The sequence below is a fragment of the Bombina bombina genome, chromosome 4 (assembly GCF_027579735.1).
Source record: "Bombina bombina isolate aBomBom1 chromosome 4, aBomBom1.pri, whole genome shotgun sequence".
NCBI lineage: Eukaryota > Metazoa > Chordata > Amphibia > Anura > Bombinatoridae > Bombina > Bombina bombina.
Window position 1 is genome coordinate 835,213,218 of NC_069502.1, and position 23,088 is coordinate 835,236,305.

The 23,088-nt window shown below is 41.8% G+C and overlaps 1 protein-coding gene across 1 annotated transcript in view; it reads right to left on the minus strand.

Moving 5' to 3' along the window:
* The window catches only part of LOC128657193 (oocyte zinc finger protein XlCOF22-like), a 167,054-nt gene that overhangs the window by 61,003 nt on the left and 82,963 nt on the right, over nt 1–23,088 (minus strand). Inside the window, exons 4-8 of the mRNA XM_053711444.1 lie at nt 22,681–22,779; nt 5,536–5,643; nt 5,327–5,413; nt 5,094–5,201; nt 4,558–4,656 (exon numbers count right to left, since the gene is read on the minus strand). Of these exons, the coding sequence (XP_053567419.1) occupies nt 4,558–4,656; nt 5,094–5,201; nt 5,327–5,413; nt 5,536–5,643; nt 22,681–22,779 (501 nt within the window). The remainder of the gene's footprint in view (nt 1–4,557; nt 4,657–5,093; nt 5,202–5,326; nt 5,414–5,535; nt 5,644–22,680; nt 22,780–23,088) is intronic.

Below are 23,088 nucleotides of genomic sequence, written 5' to 3' on the forward strand. Positions count from 1 at the left end.
GTAAATCTTTCTGGTAACAGGCTTCCTAGCCTGTATTAAGGTATCAATAACTGACTCAGAAAAACCACGCTTTGATAAGATCAAGCGTTCAATTTCCAAGCAGTCAGCTTCAGAGAAGTTAGATTTTGATGTTTGAAAGGACCCTGAATCAGAAGGTCCTGTTTCAGAGGTAACGACCAAGGTGGACAGAATGACATGTCCACCAGATCTGTATACCAAGTCCTGCGTGGCCATGCAGGCGCTATTAGAATCACTGATGCTTTCTCCTGTTTGATTCTGGCAATCAATCGAGGAAGCATCGGGAAAGGTGGAAACACATGAGCCATCCTGAAGGTCCATGGTGCTGTCAAGGCATCTATCAGGACCGCTCCCGGATCCCTGGATCTGGACCCGTAGCGCGGAAGCTTGGCGTTCTGTCGAGACGCCATGAGATCTATCTCTGGATGAAGTTCCCACTCCCCCGGATGAAAAGTGTGACGACTTAAGAAATCCGCCTCCCAGTTCTCCACTCCCGGGATGTGGATTGCAGACAGGTGGCAAGAGTGAGACTCTGCCCAGCGAATTATCTTCGATACTTCCATCATTGCTAGGGAGCTTCTTGTCCCTCCCTGATGGTTGATATAAGCTACAGTCGTGATGTTGTCCGACTGGAACCTGATGAACCCCCGAGTTGCTAACTGGGGCCAAGCCAGAAGAGCATTGAGGACTGCTCTCAATTCCAGAATGTTTATTGGAAGAAGACTCTCCTCCTGATTCCATAGTCCCTGAGCCTTCAGAGAATTCCAGACAGCGCCCCAACCTAGTAGGCTGGCGTCTGTTGTTACAATTGACCAGTCTGGCCTGCTGAATGGCATTCCCCTGGACAGATGTGGCCGATAAAGCCACCATAGAAGAGAATTTCTGGTCTCTTGAATGGAATGAAGGACACGGCATGCACTTTGAAGTTTTGTTAACCTGTCCTCTGTCAGGTAAATCTTCATTTCTACAGAATCTATCAGAGTCCCCAGGAAGGGAACTCTTGTGAGTGGAAAGAGAGAACTTTTCTCTTCGTTCACTTTCCATCCATGCGACCTTAGAAATGCCAGTACTATCTCTGTATGAGATTTGGCAGTTTGAAAGCTTGAAGCTTGTATCAGTATGTCGTCTAAGTACGGAGCTACTGAAATTCCTCGCGGTCTTAGTACCGCCAGAAGAGTGCCCAGAACCTTTGTGAAGATTCTTGGAGCCGTAGCCAGTCCGAATGGAAGAGCTACAAACTGGTAATGCCTGTCTAAAAAGGCAAACCTTAGATACCGGTAATGACTTCTGTGAATCGGTATGTGAAGGTAAGCATCCTTTAAATCCAATGTGGTCAAGTACTGACCCTCTTGGATCATGGGCAAAATTGTTCGAATAGTTTCCATCTTGAACGATGGAACTCTTAGGAATTTGTTTAGGATCTTTAAATCCAAGATTGGCCTGAAGGTTCCCTCTTTTTTGGGAACTACAAACAGATTTGAGTAAAACCCTTGTCCTTGTTCCAACCGCGGAACTGGATGGATCACTCCCATTAATAAAAGATCTTGTACGCAGCGTAGAAACGCTTCCTTCTTTGTTAGGTTTGTTGACAACCTTGACAGATGAAATCTCCCTCTTGGGGGAGAGGATTTGAAGTCCAGAAGGTATCTCTGAGATATGATCTCTAACGCCCAGGGATCCTGAACATCTCTTGCCCAAGCCTGGGCGAAGAGGGAAAGTCTGCCCCCCACTAGATCCGGTCCCGGATCGGGGGCCCTCAATTCATGCTGTCTTAGGGGCAGCAGCAGGTTTTCTGGCCTGTTTGCCCCTGTTCCAGGACTGGTTAGGTTTCCAGCCTTGTCTGTAGCGAGCAACAGCTCCTTCCTGTTTTGGTGCAGAGGAAGTTGATGCTGCTCCTGCTTTGAAATTACGAAAGGAACGAAAATTGGACTGTCTAGCCAGGGCATGACCTTTACCTCCTGTAATGTCATCAATAATCTCTTTCAAGCCGGGCCCGAATAAGGTCTGCCCTTTGAAAGGAATATTAAGCAATTTAGATTTAGACGTAACATCAGCTGACCAGGATTTTAGCCACAGAGCTCTGCGTGCCTGAATGGCGAATCCTGAATTTTTAGCCGCAAGTTTAGTTAAATGTACTACGGCATCTGAAATAAATGAATTAGCTAACTTAAGGAATTTAAGTTTGTGTGTGATGTCATCTAGTGTGGGTGATTGAAGTGTCTCTTCCAGAGACTCAAACCAAAATGCTGCTGCAGCCGTGACAGGCGCAATACATGCAAGAGGTTGCAATATAAACCCTTGTTGAACAAACATTTTCTTAAGGTAACCCTCTAATTTTTTATCCATTGGATCTGAAAAAGCACAGCTATCCTCCACTGGGATAGTGGTACGCTTAGCTAATGTAGAAACTGCTCCCTCCACCTTAGGGACCATTTGCCATAAGTCCCGTGTGGCGGCGTCTATTGGAAACATTTTTCTGAATATAGGAGGGGGTGAGAAAGGCACACCGGGTCTATCCCACTCCTTAGTAACAATGTCAGTAAGTCTCTTAGGTATAGGAAAAACGTCAGTACTCGTCGGTACCGCAAAATATTTATCCAACCTACACATTTTTTCTGGGATTGCAACTGTGTTACAATCATTCAGAGCCGCTAATACCTCCCCTAGTAACACACGGAGGTTCTCAAGCTTAAATTTAAAATTTGAAATGTCTGAGTCCAGTTTATTTGGATCAGAACCGTCACCCACAGAATGAAGCTCTCCGTCTTCATGTTCTGCAAACTGTGACGCAGTATCAGACATGGCCCTTGCATTATCAGCGCACTCTGTTCTCATCCCAGAGTGATCACGTTTACCTCTTAGTTCTGGTAGTTTAGCCAAAACTTCAGTCATAACAGTAGCCATATCTTGTAATGTGATTTGTAATGGCCGCCCAGATGCACTCGGCGCTACAATATCACGCACCTCCTGAGCGGGAGATGCAGGTACTGACACGTGAGGCGAGTTAGTCGGCATAACTCTCCCCTCGTTGTTTGGTGAAATATGTTCAATTTGTACAGATTGACTATTTTTTAAAGTAGCATCAATACATTTAGTACATAAATTTCTATTGGGCTCCACTTTGGCATTAACACATATAGCACAGATATCTTCCTCTGAATCAGACATGTTTAACACACTAGCAAATAAACAGCAACTTGGAAATACTTTTCAAAGTAATTTACAAATAATATGAAAACGAACTGTGCCTTTAAGAAGCACAGAAAAATATTATAACAGATAAAATAATTAAGTTATAGCATCAATCTTTGTCAGAATATACAGTTTTAGCAAAGGATTGTTCCCCTCAGCAAATGATAACTAACCCAGGCAGCAGAAAAAAATACACAATAAACGTTTTTTATATCACAGTCAATACAATCAGCACAGCTCTGCTGTATGATTACTTCCCTCAAAAAAGACTCTTGAGATCCCTGAACTCTGTAGAGATGAACCGGATCATGCAGGAAGAAAATGAACCTCTGACTGAGTTTTTCTGATGCATAGTGAAAGCACCAAAATGGCCCCTCCCCCACACACATAACAGTGAGGGATCAGTGAACTGCTCTAATTTAACTATTGCCAAGTGGAAAAAAAGTGCCCAAAACATTTTTTCACCCAGTACCTCAGAGAAAAAAACGTTTTTACATGCCAGCAAAAAAACATTTTACCTCAATAATTAATTGTCATTTAAAACCTATTGCAAGTCCCTGCAAAATAGGTTAAGTCTATGTATACAGTTTAAAAGCCGAAGTGTAAAATATACATACATGACAGCCTGATATCAGCTACATCTACTGCATTCAAGTCTGAGTTTACATTATAACGGTATGGCAGGATTTTCTCATCAATTCCATGTCAGAAAATAATAAACTGCTACATACCTCTTTGCAGATTAATCTGCCTGCTGTCCCCTGATCTGAAGTTTACCTCACTCCTCAGATGGCCGAGAAACAGCAATATGATCTTAACTACTCCGGCTAAAATCATAGAAAAACTCAGGTAGATTCTTCTTCAAATTCTACCAGAGAAGGAATAACACACTCCGGTGCTATTATAAAATAACAAACTTTTGATTGAAGATATAAAAACTAAATATATCACCATAGTCCTCTCACACATCCTATCTAGTCGTTGGGTGCAAGAGAATGACTGGAGGTGACGTAGAGGGGAGGAGCTATATAGCAACTCTGCTGGGTGAATCCTCTTGCACTTCCTGTAGGGGAGCAGTTAATATCCCACAAGTAATGATGACCCGTGGACTGATCACACTTAACAGAAGAAAAAAATAAAATGGAAACTTGTAATATGCGCGCTAACTTGCAAGTTTTCTTTCAGTTGTATTAGCGCTCAAGTGTGAGCCCAAAATACCACTTTACCTGTAATCTAGCCCTATATGTTCTCACTTTATCCAGTGAGTATTTGTTTATTGTTCCCAGTTTATTTTAGAATCAGTGTTTTCAAAGAAGAAAAAAGCAGCTTCTGACCTAGATCTCTCACCTGCAGTAACATCTGATGGGGTCTTCACTGGCTGAATATTCTGTGCAAGTTCTCTAAGTGCTCCTGTGTCTAGATGTTCATCTCTGTGGTCTGTTAGCTCTAAAAGAGAATACAATTGATTGATAGTTATGAAAAATGTTTATTGTTGTATCTTACAATGTTTTCTATTTTTTTTTAAGATGATCTGTTGCTGGATAAACCTTTTTCTATCAGCCAATCCGCATCACACTGTAAGAATGTGACATGTTTCCTGTTATTCTGTTACATAAATACGTTTTTTTCCTAAAAAAATATTATTATATCATTTTGCCTATCAGACCCCTTTAAAAAAATTTATGCTGGACAAAAAAATTGTTTACGATCAGACAGCTCATTAGATCACATGTGACAGATTCACAGTAGATTAGCTCTGTGTCAGTTACGTCAATAGACGTGACTAAAAAACAAAAACTCTCCTTCCCCCTAATAAACACTCCCCTGTGCCTAGTGGGGCAGGTGATCTGTATCCCTCAGACAGATTATACACGTGCACTTACCTGTACTGATATTGTCACTGATTTCCTGCTTCACAGCTTCCTGCTGACTCTTTACATACAGATCATTTGTTTGTTCAGCATTAAGTGTAACTTCAGTCTTAACATCACCTGCATAGATCATGTAAATATGGCCACATTTTAGCTTTTTAGCACTGCACAAGGCAATTAAAATATCTTAAAGTCACACATGTACGCTCAACTGTGTCCACCAGACGTCACAAAAATACACTCACCTGTGCCCTTTAGCGCTTCAGTCATATTTCTTAGCCACTGACTTTGTGTTTCTTCTGAATTACAGGAAATCACAGCATCATATTCACCTGATGTAAAAATTGAAAAAAGTTAAAAAAAAAAAAAGCCTCTCTACCCCAATAAAAAAATCTCCCTCTACCTAGTGGACCAGGTGATCTGTATCCCTCAGACACATCACATGGGCACTCACCTGTACTGATATTGTCACTGATTTCCTGCTTAGCAGCTTCCCGCTGACTCTTTACATACAGATTATTTGTTTGTTCAGTATTAAGTGCGACTTCAATATTACCATCACCTGCACAGATCAAATAAATACGGTCACATTTCAGCTTTTGAGCACAGAACAAGGAAATTCAAATATCTGAATGTCACACACAGACATTCACCTTTACCCATTGTCCCTCAGACATGTCACACATACCCTCACCTGTGCCCAGTGTTCCTCAGACACACCTACACTCTAAGTCCCCCAGGCACGCCACATACAGACATTCATCTGTGCCTTTGCCCAATGTCCCTTAGACATGTCATATGCATACATTAGGCAGTTTTTGGGGTCTAAAGTTGGTGCGTGTGGGGTGCCTTTACATTGCGGTCTATGGGAACTGTGTGTTCCCAGTAAATAAATATGTATGTATGTATGTATGTATGTATGTATATATATATATACACACATACACACACACACACACACACATACATACATTTTAACACATAAATATTTATGTATATCAGCATATACATATGTATTTACAAATCCTGCAATCCTGGCGCCTTCTTATCTCCACTATAGATCTCCTCTTCGCATTTGAAATCATCGGAAGAGCTGCCATTACTTCAGACTTTTTTTTTTCCATCCATTTCTCCTTCCGTGAGCGCACCTCTTCAGGGAGTTCAAAGCCCTGATATATTGTTTTCAAATCCTGCAAACGCTGCACTACTTACCCTCTTTGCTGGGCTTAGGTTCTGAGGTGTCTCTGACGGCATCAGAACAAGGCCCCATTAGAGCCTATGGAAGCGCACTCTTGTGAGCACAACACTTCCCAGCAATGAGAACTACTGATGACTTGTCATACCAGCGCATATTAGTGTGCACTGATATTACACAGTGAAGCGCAAATATCGCTTTCTTGAAATATTAATTTGTTTCCTTTATTTTCTTGTTATCCTTTGTTGAAAAGCAGGGATGTAAGCTAAGGCGTTCATGTGTCTGCAGAAATATATGGCAGCAGTTTTGCAACAATGTTATACATTAGCAAGAGCACTAGATGGCAGCGCTAGTTCCTTTCGTGTAGTGTTTCAGGCATGTGAACGCTTTCTACCTAGGTATCTCTTCAACAAAGAATAAAATAGGAACAAAGCAACAGAAGTATATTGAAAACGTTTTCATTATCTGAATAATGAAAGAAATATTTTGGCTTTAAATTCCTTTAAAGGGACACTGAACCCATTTTTTTTCTTTCATGATTCAAATAGAGCATGAAATTTTAAGCAATTTTCTAATTGACTCCTATTATCAAATTTTCTTCGTTCTCTTGCTATCTTTATTTGAAATGCAAGAATGTAAGTTTAGATGCCGGCCCATTTTTGGTGAACAACCTGGATTGTCCTTGCTGATTGGTGGATAAATTCATCCATCAATAAAAAAGTGCTGTCCAGCGTAGATGCCTTCTTTTTCAAATAAAGATAGCAAGAGAACGAAGAAAATTTGATAATAGGAGTAAATTAGAAAGTTGCTTAAAATTGTATGCTCTGTCTGAATCACGAAAGAAAAATTTTGGGTTCAGTGTCCCTTTAAGGTTATTAAACCTGAGGCTACATAGCTAGCAGTCACATCTAGAGGATACATTTTATGTGATGACATTAGTGCAACAGTAAATACAACCTGTGTCATGTAGTAAAATTAGTAAGCTGGGAATTGGTTACTTTACTAGCTGCAAATACAGCCCCATTAGAACCTAAATTCTAAATTGTGACGTAGTTCAGGGTTTTGTAGAATTTTCTAAATAAAATCCATTCTACATTGTTCATTAAAACCAAAGTATAACCCATTTATCTTACGCTTTACAAATGAATTCACATCACAGTAACAGTCCCTATACCTGACATGGGGACAATAATACGACATTGGTATTCTATATCTGACATGGAGACAATAATACACCATTAGTATTCCTACAATATCTATATCTGACATGGGGACAATAATACACCATTAGTATTCCTACAATATCTATATCTGACATGGGGACAATACAGCACTAGTATTCCAAACATCCCCTATACTTAACATGGGGACAAAAACATTTCAATGTGATATTATAAAGACACGCCTGCTTACCCAAAACTGTACGACAGACATCTGCAAACTTGGCTCTCCCGAGGTTTTGGAACTACATTTCCCATGATGTTCAGTCAGCATATCAGCTCCTGAGCATCATGGGAAATGTAGTTTCAAAACTTCCGGAGGGCCAAGTTTGAGGATGTCTGCTGTACGAGGTCAGCTTTATAACAACACAAAGCAGCATTAGGGAAACAGGCAGCACTTCAGCATACACAATTCAGTGCCTTAAAGGACTGTGGCTTCCCCTGGTAAATATGTTCATGTGACCAGACACTACTTAGCTTGCAGAGTCAGCAGTCACAGTCATTGTCTTTATTAGCTACAAGTAAAGTTGTCATAACTTGCAAATGAGCTTTAATATTTTAGAATGAACTTCATCCTGAAGCATCCTGATGTAATGTCTTCCTGGGGTGCCGGATTACTCACTAGATTAGAGCTGAACATATAAATTATTTTATAGATACAGGGTGGGATTTTCTATACATAGAACCTTTGGAGATGAGCACAAAAGTAGTGGCTATGCAGGTTTGAGTGGGCTGTTGCAGCTGATCTTGCTGAAGACCAGATACCCTCAGATTAGCCACATGGCATGCTGGGAAATGTAGTTCAAATGTAGCACCAAATGCATACAGAATATAAATACATATGCCGTAAAAAGTGACAAATGCTCAATTAATTAGTGTACTAAACATATATAAATACAAAACCACCAATGGCCATTGGATAGATAAATGATCCCCTATATATATGTACGCTTGAGAAAGCTGCATTGAATTCGCCCAGCGGCGAAACACATGTTGCGTAATTGCACAGTTTGTTTACAGCTCTGGTTAGGCCGGCCGAGCTGTTCCTGCCCACCTACGTTTGGATAATCTCGGACTCTAAATTTGGCACTTTAAGCACAGTCGGAGGATATCAGCACAAGTAAGGTATGATATAGAGGCATTTTCACAGCACACCACAGGACACACAAAGTAAGTGACATTGAAGCTGTGACTAACTGCTTTGAAGATTAACAAGGATTCTTAATCTGCCGGAGCAGTGCACCCCAGGATCTAGGGTCCCTTGGGCTAGGGTACGTCCCTTAGGAGGTAGTACCCGTGTATGAAGGGATTATGTGCTTGTTTTTCCTGAATAGGATACCTTATAGAGATACAGTATTACCTATGTGTGGTCCTAATTGTTGTTGTGTGAACGGCTATGACTTGCTTTGCTCAATTTACACGCCTGCATACCTTGCTTTGCTTTGCCTAGCTGCAACTTTACCTTGCTTAACCACAGCTATTTATGCATGAACTATTGGTTTTATGATTATCAACTGCTGACATTGCCTCTAATGCTGTTTGCGCCTATGACGGAACTCTAATTTTGAGAAAAGGGTCAGAGTGTGAGATTATGATAAACATCCCTAGGATTCTGCTGACATTGTGATTACTGTCTGTATATACGGACCTTTATGACATGATGTCCCTTTCAGCTACTATAGGGGATTATTTATCTGTATCCAATGGCCATTTGGTGGTTTTGTATTTCTATATGTTTAGTACACTAATTAATTAATTGAGCATTTGTCACTTTTTATGTCATATGTTTTTATATTCTGTATGTATTTGGTAAAAATGAAATGCAATTTTAACCTACTAACATTATGCATTGTTAGATATCTAATTGGGAAGGGAGCCTGTCACCTTGGGATTGGCCCACTTTACTCACGTAGCCTTTATGGCTTATATTTATTTATTATCTTCGGATAGTTATATGTGTAAGTGCCGGCTAGGACATACTTTTTTTCTTTATTTATTTATACACACACAACATTTTATGTATGTATGTATGTATGTATGTATGTATGTATGTATGTATGTATGTATGTATGTATGTATGTATATATATATATATATATATATATTATATATATATATATATACATACATACATATATATATATAAATATATATATAAAGATAGATAGATAGACATTTTACAAATCAAATGAATCGTATATATAGAAATATATATTTAACAATTAATAGAACATTTTCTTCTATGTGAGTATTGGAATGCAAAATATACATAACTCACGTTACGTATAGCTCACTTGGTTAACCCCTATTGTGTATGTGTGTATATATATATATATATATATATATATATATATATATATATATATATATGTGTGTGTGTGTATTTATGTATGTGTGTCTATGTGTGTGTGTATATATATATACACATACATACATACATACACACACCTGTTGTGCGGTACTTTGGCTTTCATACCACACAACGTATATATACGTCGTAGCTTCAGGAAGCTCCAGCACTCTTGGCTGTTAAGTTACAGATGAGAGCTATAGTTCCTGAGGTCCAGGCATTTGCCTGCATATGGAACCGGAGCAAAAAAATTGCCTTAAATTTTAACATTGGCAGACTGTCTGCCAGTACTTAAGATGAGGTGACCATTAGTGGGTGTGGGAGGGAAGAGGGCTGTTTGGGGAGGGATCAGGGGGTGGAAAGTGTCAGGGTTGGAGGGTAATCTCTACACTAAAACTAAAATTAACTTTACAAGCTACTTAATTAACACTTTCACTGCCGGGAATAACAGAAGTGTGGTGCGCAGCTGCAATTAGCGGCCTTCTAATTACTAAAAAGCAATGGCAAAGCCAGATATGTCTGCTATTTCTGAACAAAGGGGAGCCCAGAAAAGCTTTAACAAACATTTGTGCTATTTATGCAAATAATTTCAGTGGAAAAACCAAGTTTATGAAAAAGTTAAAAGTTTTTTTTATATTGATCGCATTTGGCGGGTGAATGGTAGCATGAAATATATCAAAATGGGCCTAGATCAATGCCTTGGATTATATACTTTAAAAAACAAAATTTATGCTTACCTGATAAATTTATTTCTCTTGTGGTGTATCCAAGTCCACGGATTCATCCATTACTTGTGGGATATTCTCCTTCCCAACAGGAAGCTGCAAGAGGATCACCACAGCAGAGCTGTCCTATATAGCTCCTCCCTAACCTGCCACCTCCAGTCATTCGACCGAAGACAAGCAAGAGAAAGGAGAAAACTATAGGGTGCAGTGGTGACTGTAGTTTAAAAAATAAAAACACCTGCCTTAATATGACAGGTCGGGCCGTGGACTGGATACACCACAAGAGAAATAAATTTATCAGGTAAGCACTAAATTTTGTTTTCTCTTGTAAGATGTATCGAGTCCACGTGATTCATCCATTACTTGTGGGATACCAATACACCAAAGCTATAGGACACCGGATGAAGGGAGGGACAAGGCAGTCGCTTAAACGGAAGGCGACCACTGCCTGTAAGACCCTTTCTCCCAAAAATAGCCTCCGAAGAAGCAAAGTATCAAATTTGTAGAATTTAGAAAAAGCTATGAAAGCGAAAGACCAAAGTCGTTGCCTTACAAATCTGTTCAACAGAAGCCTCCATTTTTAAAAGCCCATGTGGAAGCACCGCTCTAGTGGAATGAGCTGTAATTCTTTCAGGAGGCCTGCTGGCCAGCAGTCTAATAAGCTAAGCGGATTATACTTCTTAACCAAAAAGAAAGAGAAGTTGCTGAAGCCTTTTGGCCTCTTCTCTGTCAGAGTAAACAACAAACAATGCCGTATATTTGACGAAAATCCTTAGTAGCATGTAAATAAAACTTTAAAGCACGAACCACGTCAGGATTATGTAATAGACGTTCCTTCTTTGAAGAAGGATTAGGACACAGTGACGGAAACAACAATCTCCTGATTGATATTTCCTATTAGATACTACCACCTTAGGAAGAAACCCAGGTTTGGTACGCAAAACTACCTTATCTGTATGGAAGATCAGATAACGGGGAATCACACCTTGTAAGGCAGATAACTCTGAAACTCCTTCGAGCCGGAAGAAATAGCTACCAGAAACAGAACTTTCCAAGATAAAAGCTTGATATCTATGGAGATGCAGAGGTTCAAACGGAACCCCTTGAAGAACCTTAAGAACTAAATTTAAAACTCCGTGGCGGGAGCAACAGGCTTTAACACAGGCTTGACTCTAACTAAAGCCTGACAAAAACGCTTGAATGTCTGGAACATCCGCCAGACGCTTGTGCAAAAATAATAGACAGAGCAGAAATCTGTCCTTTAAGGAACTAGCTGACAATCCCCTCTCCAATCCTTCTAGGAGAAAAGATAATATCCTGGGAATCCTGACTTTACTCCATGAGTAACCCTTAGATTCACACCAATGAAGATATTTACACCATATTTTATGATAGATTTTCCTGGTGACAGGCTTTCGAGCCTGAATTAAGGTATCAATGACTGACTCTGAGAAACCACGTTTTGATAAAATCAAGCGTTCAATCTCCAAGCAGTCAGACGCAGAGAAATTAGATTTGGATGGTTGAAAGGACCCTGAAGTAGAAGGTCCTGTCTCAGCGGCAGAGTCCATGGTGGAAGGGATGACATGTCCACCAGATCTGCATACCAAGTCCTGCGTGGCCACGCAGGTGCTATCAAAATCACTGAAGTTCTCTCCTGCTTGATCTTAGCAATCAGACGAGGGAGCAGAGGAAACGGTGGAAAGACATAAGCCAGGCTGAAGGACCAAGGCGCTGCTAGAGCATCTATCAGCGCTGCCTTGGGATCCCTGGACCTGGACCCGTAACAAAGAAGCTTGGCGTTCTGACGAGACGCCATGAGATCCAATTCTGGTTTGCTCCAAAGTTTGAATCAACTGTGGCAAACACTTCCGGATGGAGTTCCCACTCCTCCGGATGAAAAGTCTGCCGACTTAGAAAATCCGCCTCCCAGTTCTCTACTCCTGGGATATGGATAGCTGATGGATATAGCAAGAGTGCACCTCTGCCCATAGAATTATTTTTGAAACCTCCAACATTGCAAGGGAACTCCTTGTTCCCCCTTGATGGTTGATGTAGGCTACAGTCGTGATATTGTCCGACTGAAATCCGATGAACCTGACCGCAGCAAGCTGAGGCCAAGCCTGAAGAGCATTGAATATCGCTCTTAGTTCCAGAATGTTTATCAGAAGGAGTGTCTCCTCCTGAGTCCACGAGCCCTGAGCCTTCAGGGAGTTCCAGACTGCACCCCAGCCCAGAAGGCTGGCATCTGTCTTTAGTATTGTCCAATCTGGCCTGCGAAAGGTCATACCCTTGGACAGATGGACCCGAGATAGCCACCAGAGAAGAGAATCTCTGGTCTCTTGATCCAGATTTAGTAGAGGGGACAAATCTGTGTAATCCCCATTCAATTGACTGAGCATGCAGAGTTGCAGCGGTCTGAGATGTAGGCGAGCAAACGGCACTATGTCCATTGCCGCTACCATTAAGCTGATCACTTTCATACACTGAGCCACTGAAGGGCGAGAGAGTAGAATAAAAGAACACGGCAGGAATTTAGAAGTTTTGACAACCTGGCCTCTGTCAGGTAAATCTTCATTTCTACAGAATCTATCAGAGTTCCTAGGAAGGAAACTCTTGTGAGAGGGGATAGAGAACTCTTTTCTTCATTCACTTTCCACTCATGAGACCTCAGGAATACCAGCACAATGTCCATATGGGACCTGGCAATTTGAAAATTTGACGCCTGTATCAGAATGTCGTCTAGGTAAGGGGTTACTGCTATACCCCGCGGCCTAAGGACCGATAAGAGTGACCCTAGAACCTTTGTAAAGATTCTTGGTGCCGTAGCTAACCCAAAGGGAAGAGCCACAAACTGGTAATGCCTGTCTAGGAAGGCGAACCTGAGAAACCGATGATGATCTCTGTGTATCGGAATGTGAAGATAAGCATTCTTTAAGTTCACGGAAGTCATATATTGACCCTCCTGGATCATAGGTAGGATGGTTCGAATAGTCCTCCATCTTGAAGGATGGGACCACTGAGAAATTTGTTTAGGATCTTGAGATCTAGGATTGGTCTGAAAGTTCCCTCTTTCTTGGGAACTACAAACAAATTTGAATAGAAACCTTGCCCCTATTCCTCCTATGGAACTGGGTGGATCACTCCCATAACTAGGAGGTCTTGAACACAATGTAAGAATGCCTTTCTCTTTATCTGGTTTGCAGATAATTGTGAGAGATGAAATCTCCGTTTTGGGGAAGAAGCTTTGAAGTCCAGAAGATATCCCTGGGACACAATTTCCAACGCCCAGGGATCCTGGACATCTCTTGCACAAGCCTGGGTGAAGAGAGAAAGTCTGCCCCCTACTAGATCCGTTTCCGGATCGGGGGGCTGATCTTTCATGCTGTCTTAGAGGCAGCAGCAGGTTTTTTGGCCTGCTTTCCTTTGTTCCAAGCCTGGTTAGGTCTCCAGACCGGCTTGGACTGGGCAAAATTTCCCTCGTTTTGTATTAGAGGAAGTTGAAGCTGCGCCACTCTTGAAGTTTCGAAAGGAACGAAAATTACTCAGTTTGGTCCTTAATTTATTGGACCTATCCTGAGGAAGGGCGTGACCTTTTCTTCCAGTAATATCGGAAATAATCTCCTTCAGTCCAGGCCCGAATAGGGTGTGCCCCTTGAAGGGAATGTTGAGAAGCTTAGACTTTGAAGTAGCGTCAGCTGACCAGGATTTAAGCCATAGCACCCCTACGCGCCTGAATAGCAAAACCTGAATTTTTAGCCGTTAGCTTGGTTTAAATGAACAAACGGCGGTCAGAAACAAATGAATTGGCTAGCTTAAGAGCTTTAAGCTTGTCAAGGATATCATCCAATGGGGTTTCTACCTGTAGAGCCTCTACTAGAGACTCAAACCAGAAGGCCGCAGCAGCAGTGACAGGGGCAATGGATGCAAGGGGCTGTAGAATAAAACCTTGTTGAGTAAAAATTTTCTAAGGTAACCCTCTAATTTTTTGTCCATTGGATCTAGAAAAGCACAACTGTCCTCGACAGGGATAGTTGTACGCTTCGCTAGGGTAGAGACTGCTCCCTCCACCTTAGGGACCGTTTGCCACAAGTCCCGTGTAGCAGCATCTATAGGAAACATCTTTTAAAAACAGGAGGGGGAGAGAACGGTACACCTGGTTTATCCCATTCCTTAGTAATTATTTCTGAAAATCTCTTAGGTATTGGAAAAACATCAGTGTAAACAGGCACTGCATAGTATTTATCAAATTTACACAATTTCTCTGGGACTACAATGGCGTCACAGTCATCCAGAGTTGCTAAAACCTCCCTAAGCAACATGCGGAGGTGTTCAAGCTTAAATTTAAATGTAGACATATCAGAATCAGGTTGCAGTGTCTTCCCTGAGTCAGAAAAATCACCCACAGATAGAAGCTCTCCTGCTTCGGCTTCTGCACATTGTGAGGGTATATCAGACAAAGCTACTAAAGCGTCAGAGAGCTCTGCATTTGTTCTAGCCCCAGAGCTGTCTCGCTTTCCTTGTAACCCTGGCAGTTTGGACAATACTTCTGTAAGAGTATGATTCATAACTGCTTCCATGTCTTGTAAGGTATACGCAATGGGCGCGCTAGATGTACTTGGCGTCCCTTGAGCGGGAGTTATAGGCTCTGACACGTGGGGAGAGTTAGTCGGCATAACTTCCCCCTTGTCAATTTCCTCTGGTGATAAATCTTTTAAAGCCAGAATATGGTCTTTATAACTTATAGTAAGATCAGTACATTTGGTACACATTCTAAGAGGGGTTCCACAATGGCTTCTAAACATAATGAACAAGGAGTTTCCTCTATGTCAGACATGTTTAACAGACTAGTAATGAGACCAGCAAGCTTGGAAAACACTTTAATGTGAAAAAGCAGAATATAAAAAACGGTACTGTGCCTTTAAGGGAAAAAAACAAAGACAAAACTGCAAAACAGTGAAAAAAAGCAGTTAACTTTATGAAATTTTTACAGTGTGTATAACAGACTAAAATAGCATTGCACCCACTTGCAAATGGATGATTAACCCCTGAGGCTCAAAAACAAAGCAAAAAAAACGGTAAAACCGTTATAACAGTCACAAGCAAACTGCCACAGCTCTACTGTGGCTCCTACATTCCCATAAAAACGACTTTTTGTAGGCACAAAAACCCCTTACAGAGGTCCAATATGTCAGGGGACTCCTTCAGGTAAGCTGGATGTCTCAGAATGTAAAAACAACTGCGCAATTAGAGCGCGAAAATAGGCCTCTCCCACCATGCACTCAAAGTGAAAGGGCCTTAAAAAACTACTCCTAGGAGAAATCTAGTCAGCCATGTGGAAAACTAGGCCCCAAATAAAGATTTATCACCCTCAGCAAAAAAACATTCTTATATATTATGCAAACGTTTTACATACTAAGCCATAATAGCAAGTAATATGAATATTACCCTTTACTGCAAGCATGATGCCAGTCGTTTGTTAAATCACTGCAATCAGGCTCACCTTAAATATATCAGGCACTGTCAGCATTTTCTAGGTCTTATCATCTCTCTAGAAAAAAAATATACTGAACATACCTCAGGGCAGTTAATTCTGCAGGCCGTTCCCCCAGCTGAAGATTCCCCATACTCTTCAGTTATGTGTGAGAACAGCAGTGGACCTTAGTTACAACCTGCTAAGATCATCAAAAACCTCAGGCAAAACTCTTCTTCTAATTTCTGCCTGAGGTAAAAAACAGTACAACGCCGGTACCGTTTAAAAATAACAAACTTTTGATTGAAGATAAACTACACTATTTCACCACATCTCTCTTGATACTTCCCTTGTCGAGAGCTGCAAGAGAATGACTGGAGATGGCAGTTAGAGGAGGAGCTATATAGACAGCTCTGCTGTGGGTGATCCTCTTGCAGCTTCCTGTTGGGAAGGAGAATATCCCACAAGTAATGGATGAATCCATGGACTGGATACACCTTACAAGAGAAATATATATATACTTTTGGCAGGTAAATAAAAAAAGCAAAGGCTCTATTTCTGTTTAAATTGAGTGATAGCAAAAATGCTAAAAATTCTACGGTATTTTGGGCAAGTTCTTCTCTGAATGTCCCAGTAGTGAAGGGGTTAAACACGGTCGGGTTAGTGAGCGAGCAATAGGAGTTTTTTAACCTTCAGCGCACTCCATTGGAGCCTATGGGGAGAAGAAGTTAACACGGTTGCCGTATCCAAAGTTCCGCGATTAGCGGGCATCCGGTTTCGCTTGTGTGCAAAAAAACAGAATTTATGTTTACCTGATAAATTTCTTTCTCCTACGGTGTATCCGGTCCATGGCTTCATCCTTACTTGTGGGATATTCTCAATCCCTACAGGAAGTGGCAAAGAGAGCACACAGCAGAGCTGTCCATATAGCTCCCCTCAGGCTCCGCCCCCTCAGTCATTCGACCGACGGTTAGGAGAAAAAGGAGAACCATAGGGTGCAGTGGTGACTGTAGTTTACAAAAATAAAATTTAAACCTGACCAAATGCCAGGGTGGGCCGTAGGAGAAAGAAATTTATCAGGTAAACATAAATTCTGTTTTCTCCTACATTGGTGTATCCGGTCCACGGCTTCATCCTTACTTGTGGGAACCAATACCAAAGCTTTAGGACACGGATGAAGGGAGGGAACAAGTCAGTTAACCTAAACAGAAGGCACCACTGCTTGTAAAACCTTTCTCCCAAAAATAGCCTCCGAAGAAGCAAAAGTATCAAATTTGTAAAATTTGGCAAATGTATGCAGTGAAGACCAAGTCGCTGCCTTACAGATCTGTTCAACAGAAGCCTCATTCTTGAAAGCCCATGTGGAAGCCACAGCTCTAGTAGAGTGAGCTGTAATTCGTTCAGGAGGCTGCCTTCCAGCAGTCTCATAAGCCAACCGGATGAAGCTTTTCAGCCAGAAAGACAGAGAGGTCGCAGTCGCCTTTTGACCTCTCCTCTTGCCAGAATAGACGACAAACAAGGACGATGTTTGTCTGAAGTCTTTAGTTGCTTTTAGATAAAACTTCAAAGCACGAACCACATCAAGATTGTGTAACAGACGTTCCTTGTTAGAAACTGGATTAGGACACAGAGAAGGAACAACTATTTCCTGGTTAATATTCTTATTGGAAACCACTTTTGGAAGAAAACCAGGCTTGGTACGTAAAACGACCTTATCTGTATGAAACACCAGATAGGGTGAATTACACTGCAAAGCAGACAATTCAGAAACTCTTCTAGCAGAAGAAATAGCAACCAAAAAAAAAAAAAAACTTTCCAAGATAGTAACTTAATATCTATGGAATGTAGAGGTTCAAACGGAACCCCTTGAAGAACTGAAAGAACTAAATTTAGACTCCATGGAGGAGCCACAGGTCTGTAGTCAGGCTTAATTCTGACTAAAGCCTGTACGAACGCCTGAACATCTGGCACGGCTGCCAGACGCTTGTGCAACAAAACAGACAGAGCAGATATCTGTCCTTTTAGGGAACTAGCTGACAGACCTTTCTCCAATCCTTCTTGGAGAAAAGATAGTATCCTTGGAATCCTAATCTTACTCCATGAGTAACCCTTGGATTCGCACCAGCAAAGATATTTCCGCCATATCTTATGGTAAATTTTCCTGGTGACAGGTTTTCTAGCCTGAATCAGAGTATCTATAACTGATTACGAAAACCCACGCTTAGCTAGAATCAAGCGTTCAATCTCCAAGCAGTCAGTTGCAGAGAAACTAGGTTTGGATGTTCGAATGGACCTTGGATTAGAAGTTCCTACCTCAAAGGTAGCTTCCATGGTGGAACCGATGACATATTCACCAGGTCTGCATACCAAGTCCTGCGTGGCCACGCAGGAGCTATTAGAATTACCGAAGCCTTCTCCTGTTTGATCCTGGCTATTAGCCGGGGGAGAAGAGGAAACGGTGGAAAGACATAAGCTAGATTGAACGACCAAGGCGCCACTAAGGCATCTACCAATGTCGCCTTGGGATCCCTGGACATGGACCCGTAACGTGGAACTTTGGAGTTCTGACGTGACGCCATCAGATCCAGATCTGGAAGGCCCCATAGTTGAGTTAACTGGGCAAAAACCTCCGGGTGGAGTTCCCACTCCCCCGGATGGAAAGTCTGACGACTCAAATAATCCGCTTCCCAGTTGTCCACTCCTGGGATGTGAATTGCTGATAGATGGCAGGAGTGATCCTCTGCCCATTTGATGATCTTGGATACCTCCCTCATCGCCAGGGAACTCTTTGTTCCTCCCTGATGATTGATGTACGCTACAGTCGTCATGTTGTCCGACTGAAATCTGATGAATTTGGCCTCCGCTAGTTGAGGCCAGGCCTGGAGCGCATTGAATATCGCTCTCAATTCCAAAATGTTTATTGGGAGAAGAGATTTTTCCCGAGACCATAGACCCTGAGCTTTCAGGGACTCCCAGACCGCACCCCAGCCTAAGAGGCTGGCGTCGGTCGTGACAATGATCCACTCCGGTCTGCGGAAACTCATTCCCCGAGACAGGTGATCCTGAGACAACCACCAGAGGAGTGAGTCTCTGGTTTTCTGATCCATTTGTATCTGGGGAGACAAATCTGCATAATCCCCATTCCACTGTTTGAGCATGCACAGTTGCAGTGGTCTTAAATGAATTTGAGCAAAGGGAACCACGTCCATTGCCGCAACCATTAGTCCTATTACCTCCATGCACTGAGCTATGGAAGGTTGAGGAATGGATTGAAGAACTCGACAAGTGTTCAAAAGTTTTAACTTCCTGACCTCCGTCAGAAAGATCTTCATTTCTACCGAGTCTATTATTGTTCCCAGGAAGGGAACCCTTGTGAACGGGGACAGAGAACTTTTTTCTATGTTCACCTTCCACCCGTGAGACCTTAGAAAGGCTAGAACAATGTCCGTATGAGCCTTTGCTTTGTGAAAGGACGACGCTTGTATTAAGATGTCGTCTAGGTAAGGTACTACTGCAATGCCCCTTGGCCTTAGCCCCGCTAGAAGGGACCCTAGCACCTTTGTGAAAATTCTGGGGGCAGTGGCCAATCCGAAGGGAAGAGCCACGAACTGGTAATGCTTGTCCAGAAAAGCGAACCTTAGGAACTGATGGTGATCTTTGTGGATAGGAATATGCAGGTACGCATCCTTTAAGTCCACGGTAGTCATATATTGACCCTCCTGGATCATTGGTAAAATTGTCCGAATGGTTTCCATTTTGAATGATGGAACTCTGAGGAATTTGTTTAGGATTTTTAAATCCAGAATTGGCCTGAAAGTTCCTTCCTTTTTGGGAACTACAGGTTTGAGTAAAAACCCAGTCCTTGTTCTGCTGTTGGAACTGGGTGTATCACTCCCATTTTTAAAAGGTCTTCTACGCAATGTAAGAATGCCTGTCTCTTTATCTGGTCTAAAGAAAAGCGAGACATGTGGAGCCTTCCCTTTGGAGGAAAGTCCTTGAATTCTAGAAGATACCCCTGAGAGACAATTTCTATTGCCCAGGGGTCCGGAACATCTCTTGCCCAAGCCTGAGCAAAGAGAGAAAGTCTGCCCCCTACTAGATCCGGTCCCGGATCGGGGGCTACCCCTTCATGCTGTCTTGGTAGCAGCAGCAGGCTTCTTGGCCTGTTTACCCTTGTTCCAGCCTTGCAATGGTTTCCATGCTGGTTTGGACTGGGATGCGTTACCCTCTTGCCTAGTGGCTGTAGAGGTAGAAGCCAGTCCGTTCCTGAAATTGCAAAAGGAACGAAAATTAGACTTATTTTTAGCTTTGAAAGGTCTATCCTGTGGAAGGGCATGGCCCTTTCCCCCAGTGATATCTGAAATATTTTCTTTCAACTCTGGCCCGAATAGGGTCTTACCCTTGAAAGGAATACTAAGCAATTTTGTTTTGGACGACACATACGCCGACCAAGATTTTAGCCAAAGCGCTCTGCGCGCCACGATTGCGAAACCAGAATTTTTCGCCACCTTGGGGACCGTCTGCCACGCGTCCCTTCTGGGGTCAACAATTGGGAACATTTTCTTAAATATAGGAGGGGGAACAAAAGGTACACCTGGCTTCTCCCACTCCTTATTCACTATATCCGCCACCCTCTTAGGTATCGGAAACGCATCAGAGTGTACTGGGACCTCTAAGAATTTATCCATTTTACACAATTTTTCTGGGACCACCAAGGGGTCACAATCATCAAGTGTAGCTAGGACCTCCTTAAGTAGGGCGCAGAGGTGTTCTAGCTTAAATTTAAATGCTATGGTATCAGGCTCTGCCTGCTGAGACATTTTTCCTGTGTCAGAAATTTCTCCCTCAGACAGGCCCTCCCTCACCGCCAAGTCAGATTGATGTGAGGGCACTACAGATAAATTATCCTCTGCGTCTGCTTGCTCATTTTCTGTATTTAAAACTGAGCAATCACGCTTCCTTGGAAAAGCTGGCAGTTTGGATAAAAATGCTGCGAGAGAATTATCCATTACTGCTGCTAACTGCTGCATAGTAATAGCAATTGGAGCACTAGATGTACTGGGCATCGCTTGCGCGGGCATAGCTGGTGTTGACACAGAAGGAGGGGATAGCGGGCTATCCTCACTACCTTCAGCTAAAGAATCATCTTGGGCTACATCTTTAAGCGTGATTGTACGGTCCTTAAGCTGTTTGGACGCTATGGCACACTTCACACATAAATTTAATGGGGGAACCACCTTGGCCTTTAAACATACAGAACATAGGCTATCTGAAGGGTCAGACATGTTTGACAGACTTAGACAGAACTTCAATGCAATAAAAAGTATTTTTGACAAAACCGTTACTGTCTCTTTAAATAATAAAAGTGCACACTTTATTACTGAAACATCAGAAAACCATCAAATAAACATCCGATTTTAATGAAATTTTCACCACAGTGTCTTAATGCTTTGAGAAGATTGCACACAAATTTTCAAACCAATTAACCCCTTAATGCCCAAACCGGAGCTAATAACAGCAGTTAACCGGTTAAAACACTACAGTCCCATGCCACAGTCTCTACTGTGGCCTTTACCTTCCTTAGGGATTATTTGAGTAGGAAATAAGCCTCCTTGAAGTCCTTTCTGATGCCTCTGGACTCCCCACATGAAGCTGCATGAACTGCCTAGTGAAAAACAACTGCGCAATTGAGGCGCGAAAATGAGGCCTCCTCCCTCTACATTTCAGAGTGGAGGGGCCTTTCTGACTAGAATAGGTGTCTAAGTAACTGCCAGGCGTAATACTAAACCCCATAAGTGTTTCAAAGTCTGAAAAAACACCTTATTTATACTTCAAACATGCCAAAAAGCAATCGATTTAGCCCACAATAGTGTCAACCAGCATAGAGCCCTTAATATAAGCCATAATTTTATACAGAGTCTAAGAAAAATGGCTTACCTATCCCAGAGGGGATTTCTGACAGTCTTCTAGCATTACTTGGTCTTGTTAGAAAAATGACTGATCATACCTGAAGCAGTTAAGCCTGCAAACTGTTCCCTCCAACTGAAGTTCTCTGGTTTCAACAGTCCTGCGTGGGAACAGCAATGGATTTTAGTTACTGGTGCTAAAATCATATTCCTCTCAGCAGAAATCTTCATCACTTTCTGCTGCAGAGTAAATAGTACAAGCCGGCACTATTTTAAAATAACAAACTCTTGATAGAAGAAATAAAAAAACTACAACTAACACCACATACTCTTTATCACCCTCGTGGAGATGCTACTAGTTAGAGCGGCAAAGAGAATGACTGGGGGGGGGCAGAGCCTGAGGGGAGCTATATGGACAGCTCTGCTGTGTACTCTCTTTGCCACTTCCTGTAGGGATTGAGAATATCCCACAAGTAAGGATGAAGCCGTGGACCGGATACACCAATGTAGGAGAAAAAAAAAAAATTAAACTTGTAATATGCGCGCTAACTTGTAAGTTTTCTTTCAGCTGTATTAGCGCTCAAGCGTAAGCCCAAAATACCACTTTACCTGTAATCTAGCCCTATATGTTCTCACTTTATCCAGTGAGTATTTGTTTATTGTTCCCAGTTTATTTTAGAATCAGTGTTTTCAAAGAAGAAAAAAGCAGCTTCTGACCTAGATCTCTCACCTGCAGTAACATCTGATGGGGTCTTCACTGGCTGAATATTCTGTGCAAGTTCTCTAAGTGCTCCTGTGTCTAGATTTTCATCTCTGTGATCTGTTAGTTCTAAAAGAGAATACAATTGATTGATAGTCATGAAACATGTTTATTGTTGTATCTTACAATGTTTTCTATTTTTTTTTTTAAAGATGATCTGTTGCTGGATAAACCTTTTTCTATCAGCCAATCCGCATCACACTGTAAGAATGTGACATGTTTCCTGTTATTCTGTTACATAAATACGTTTTTTCATATGAAAATATTATTATATAATTTTGCCTATCAGACCCCTTTAAAAAAAATGATGCTGGGCAAAAAAATTGTTTACAATCAGACAGCTCATTAGATCACATGTGACAGATTCACTGTAGATTA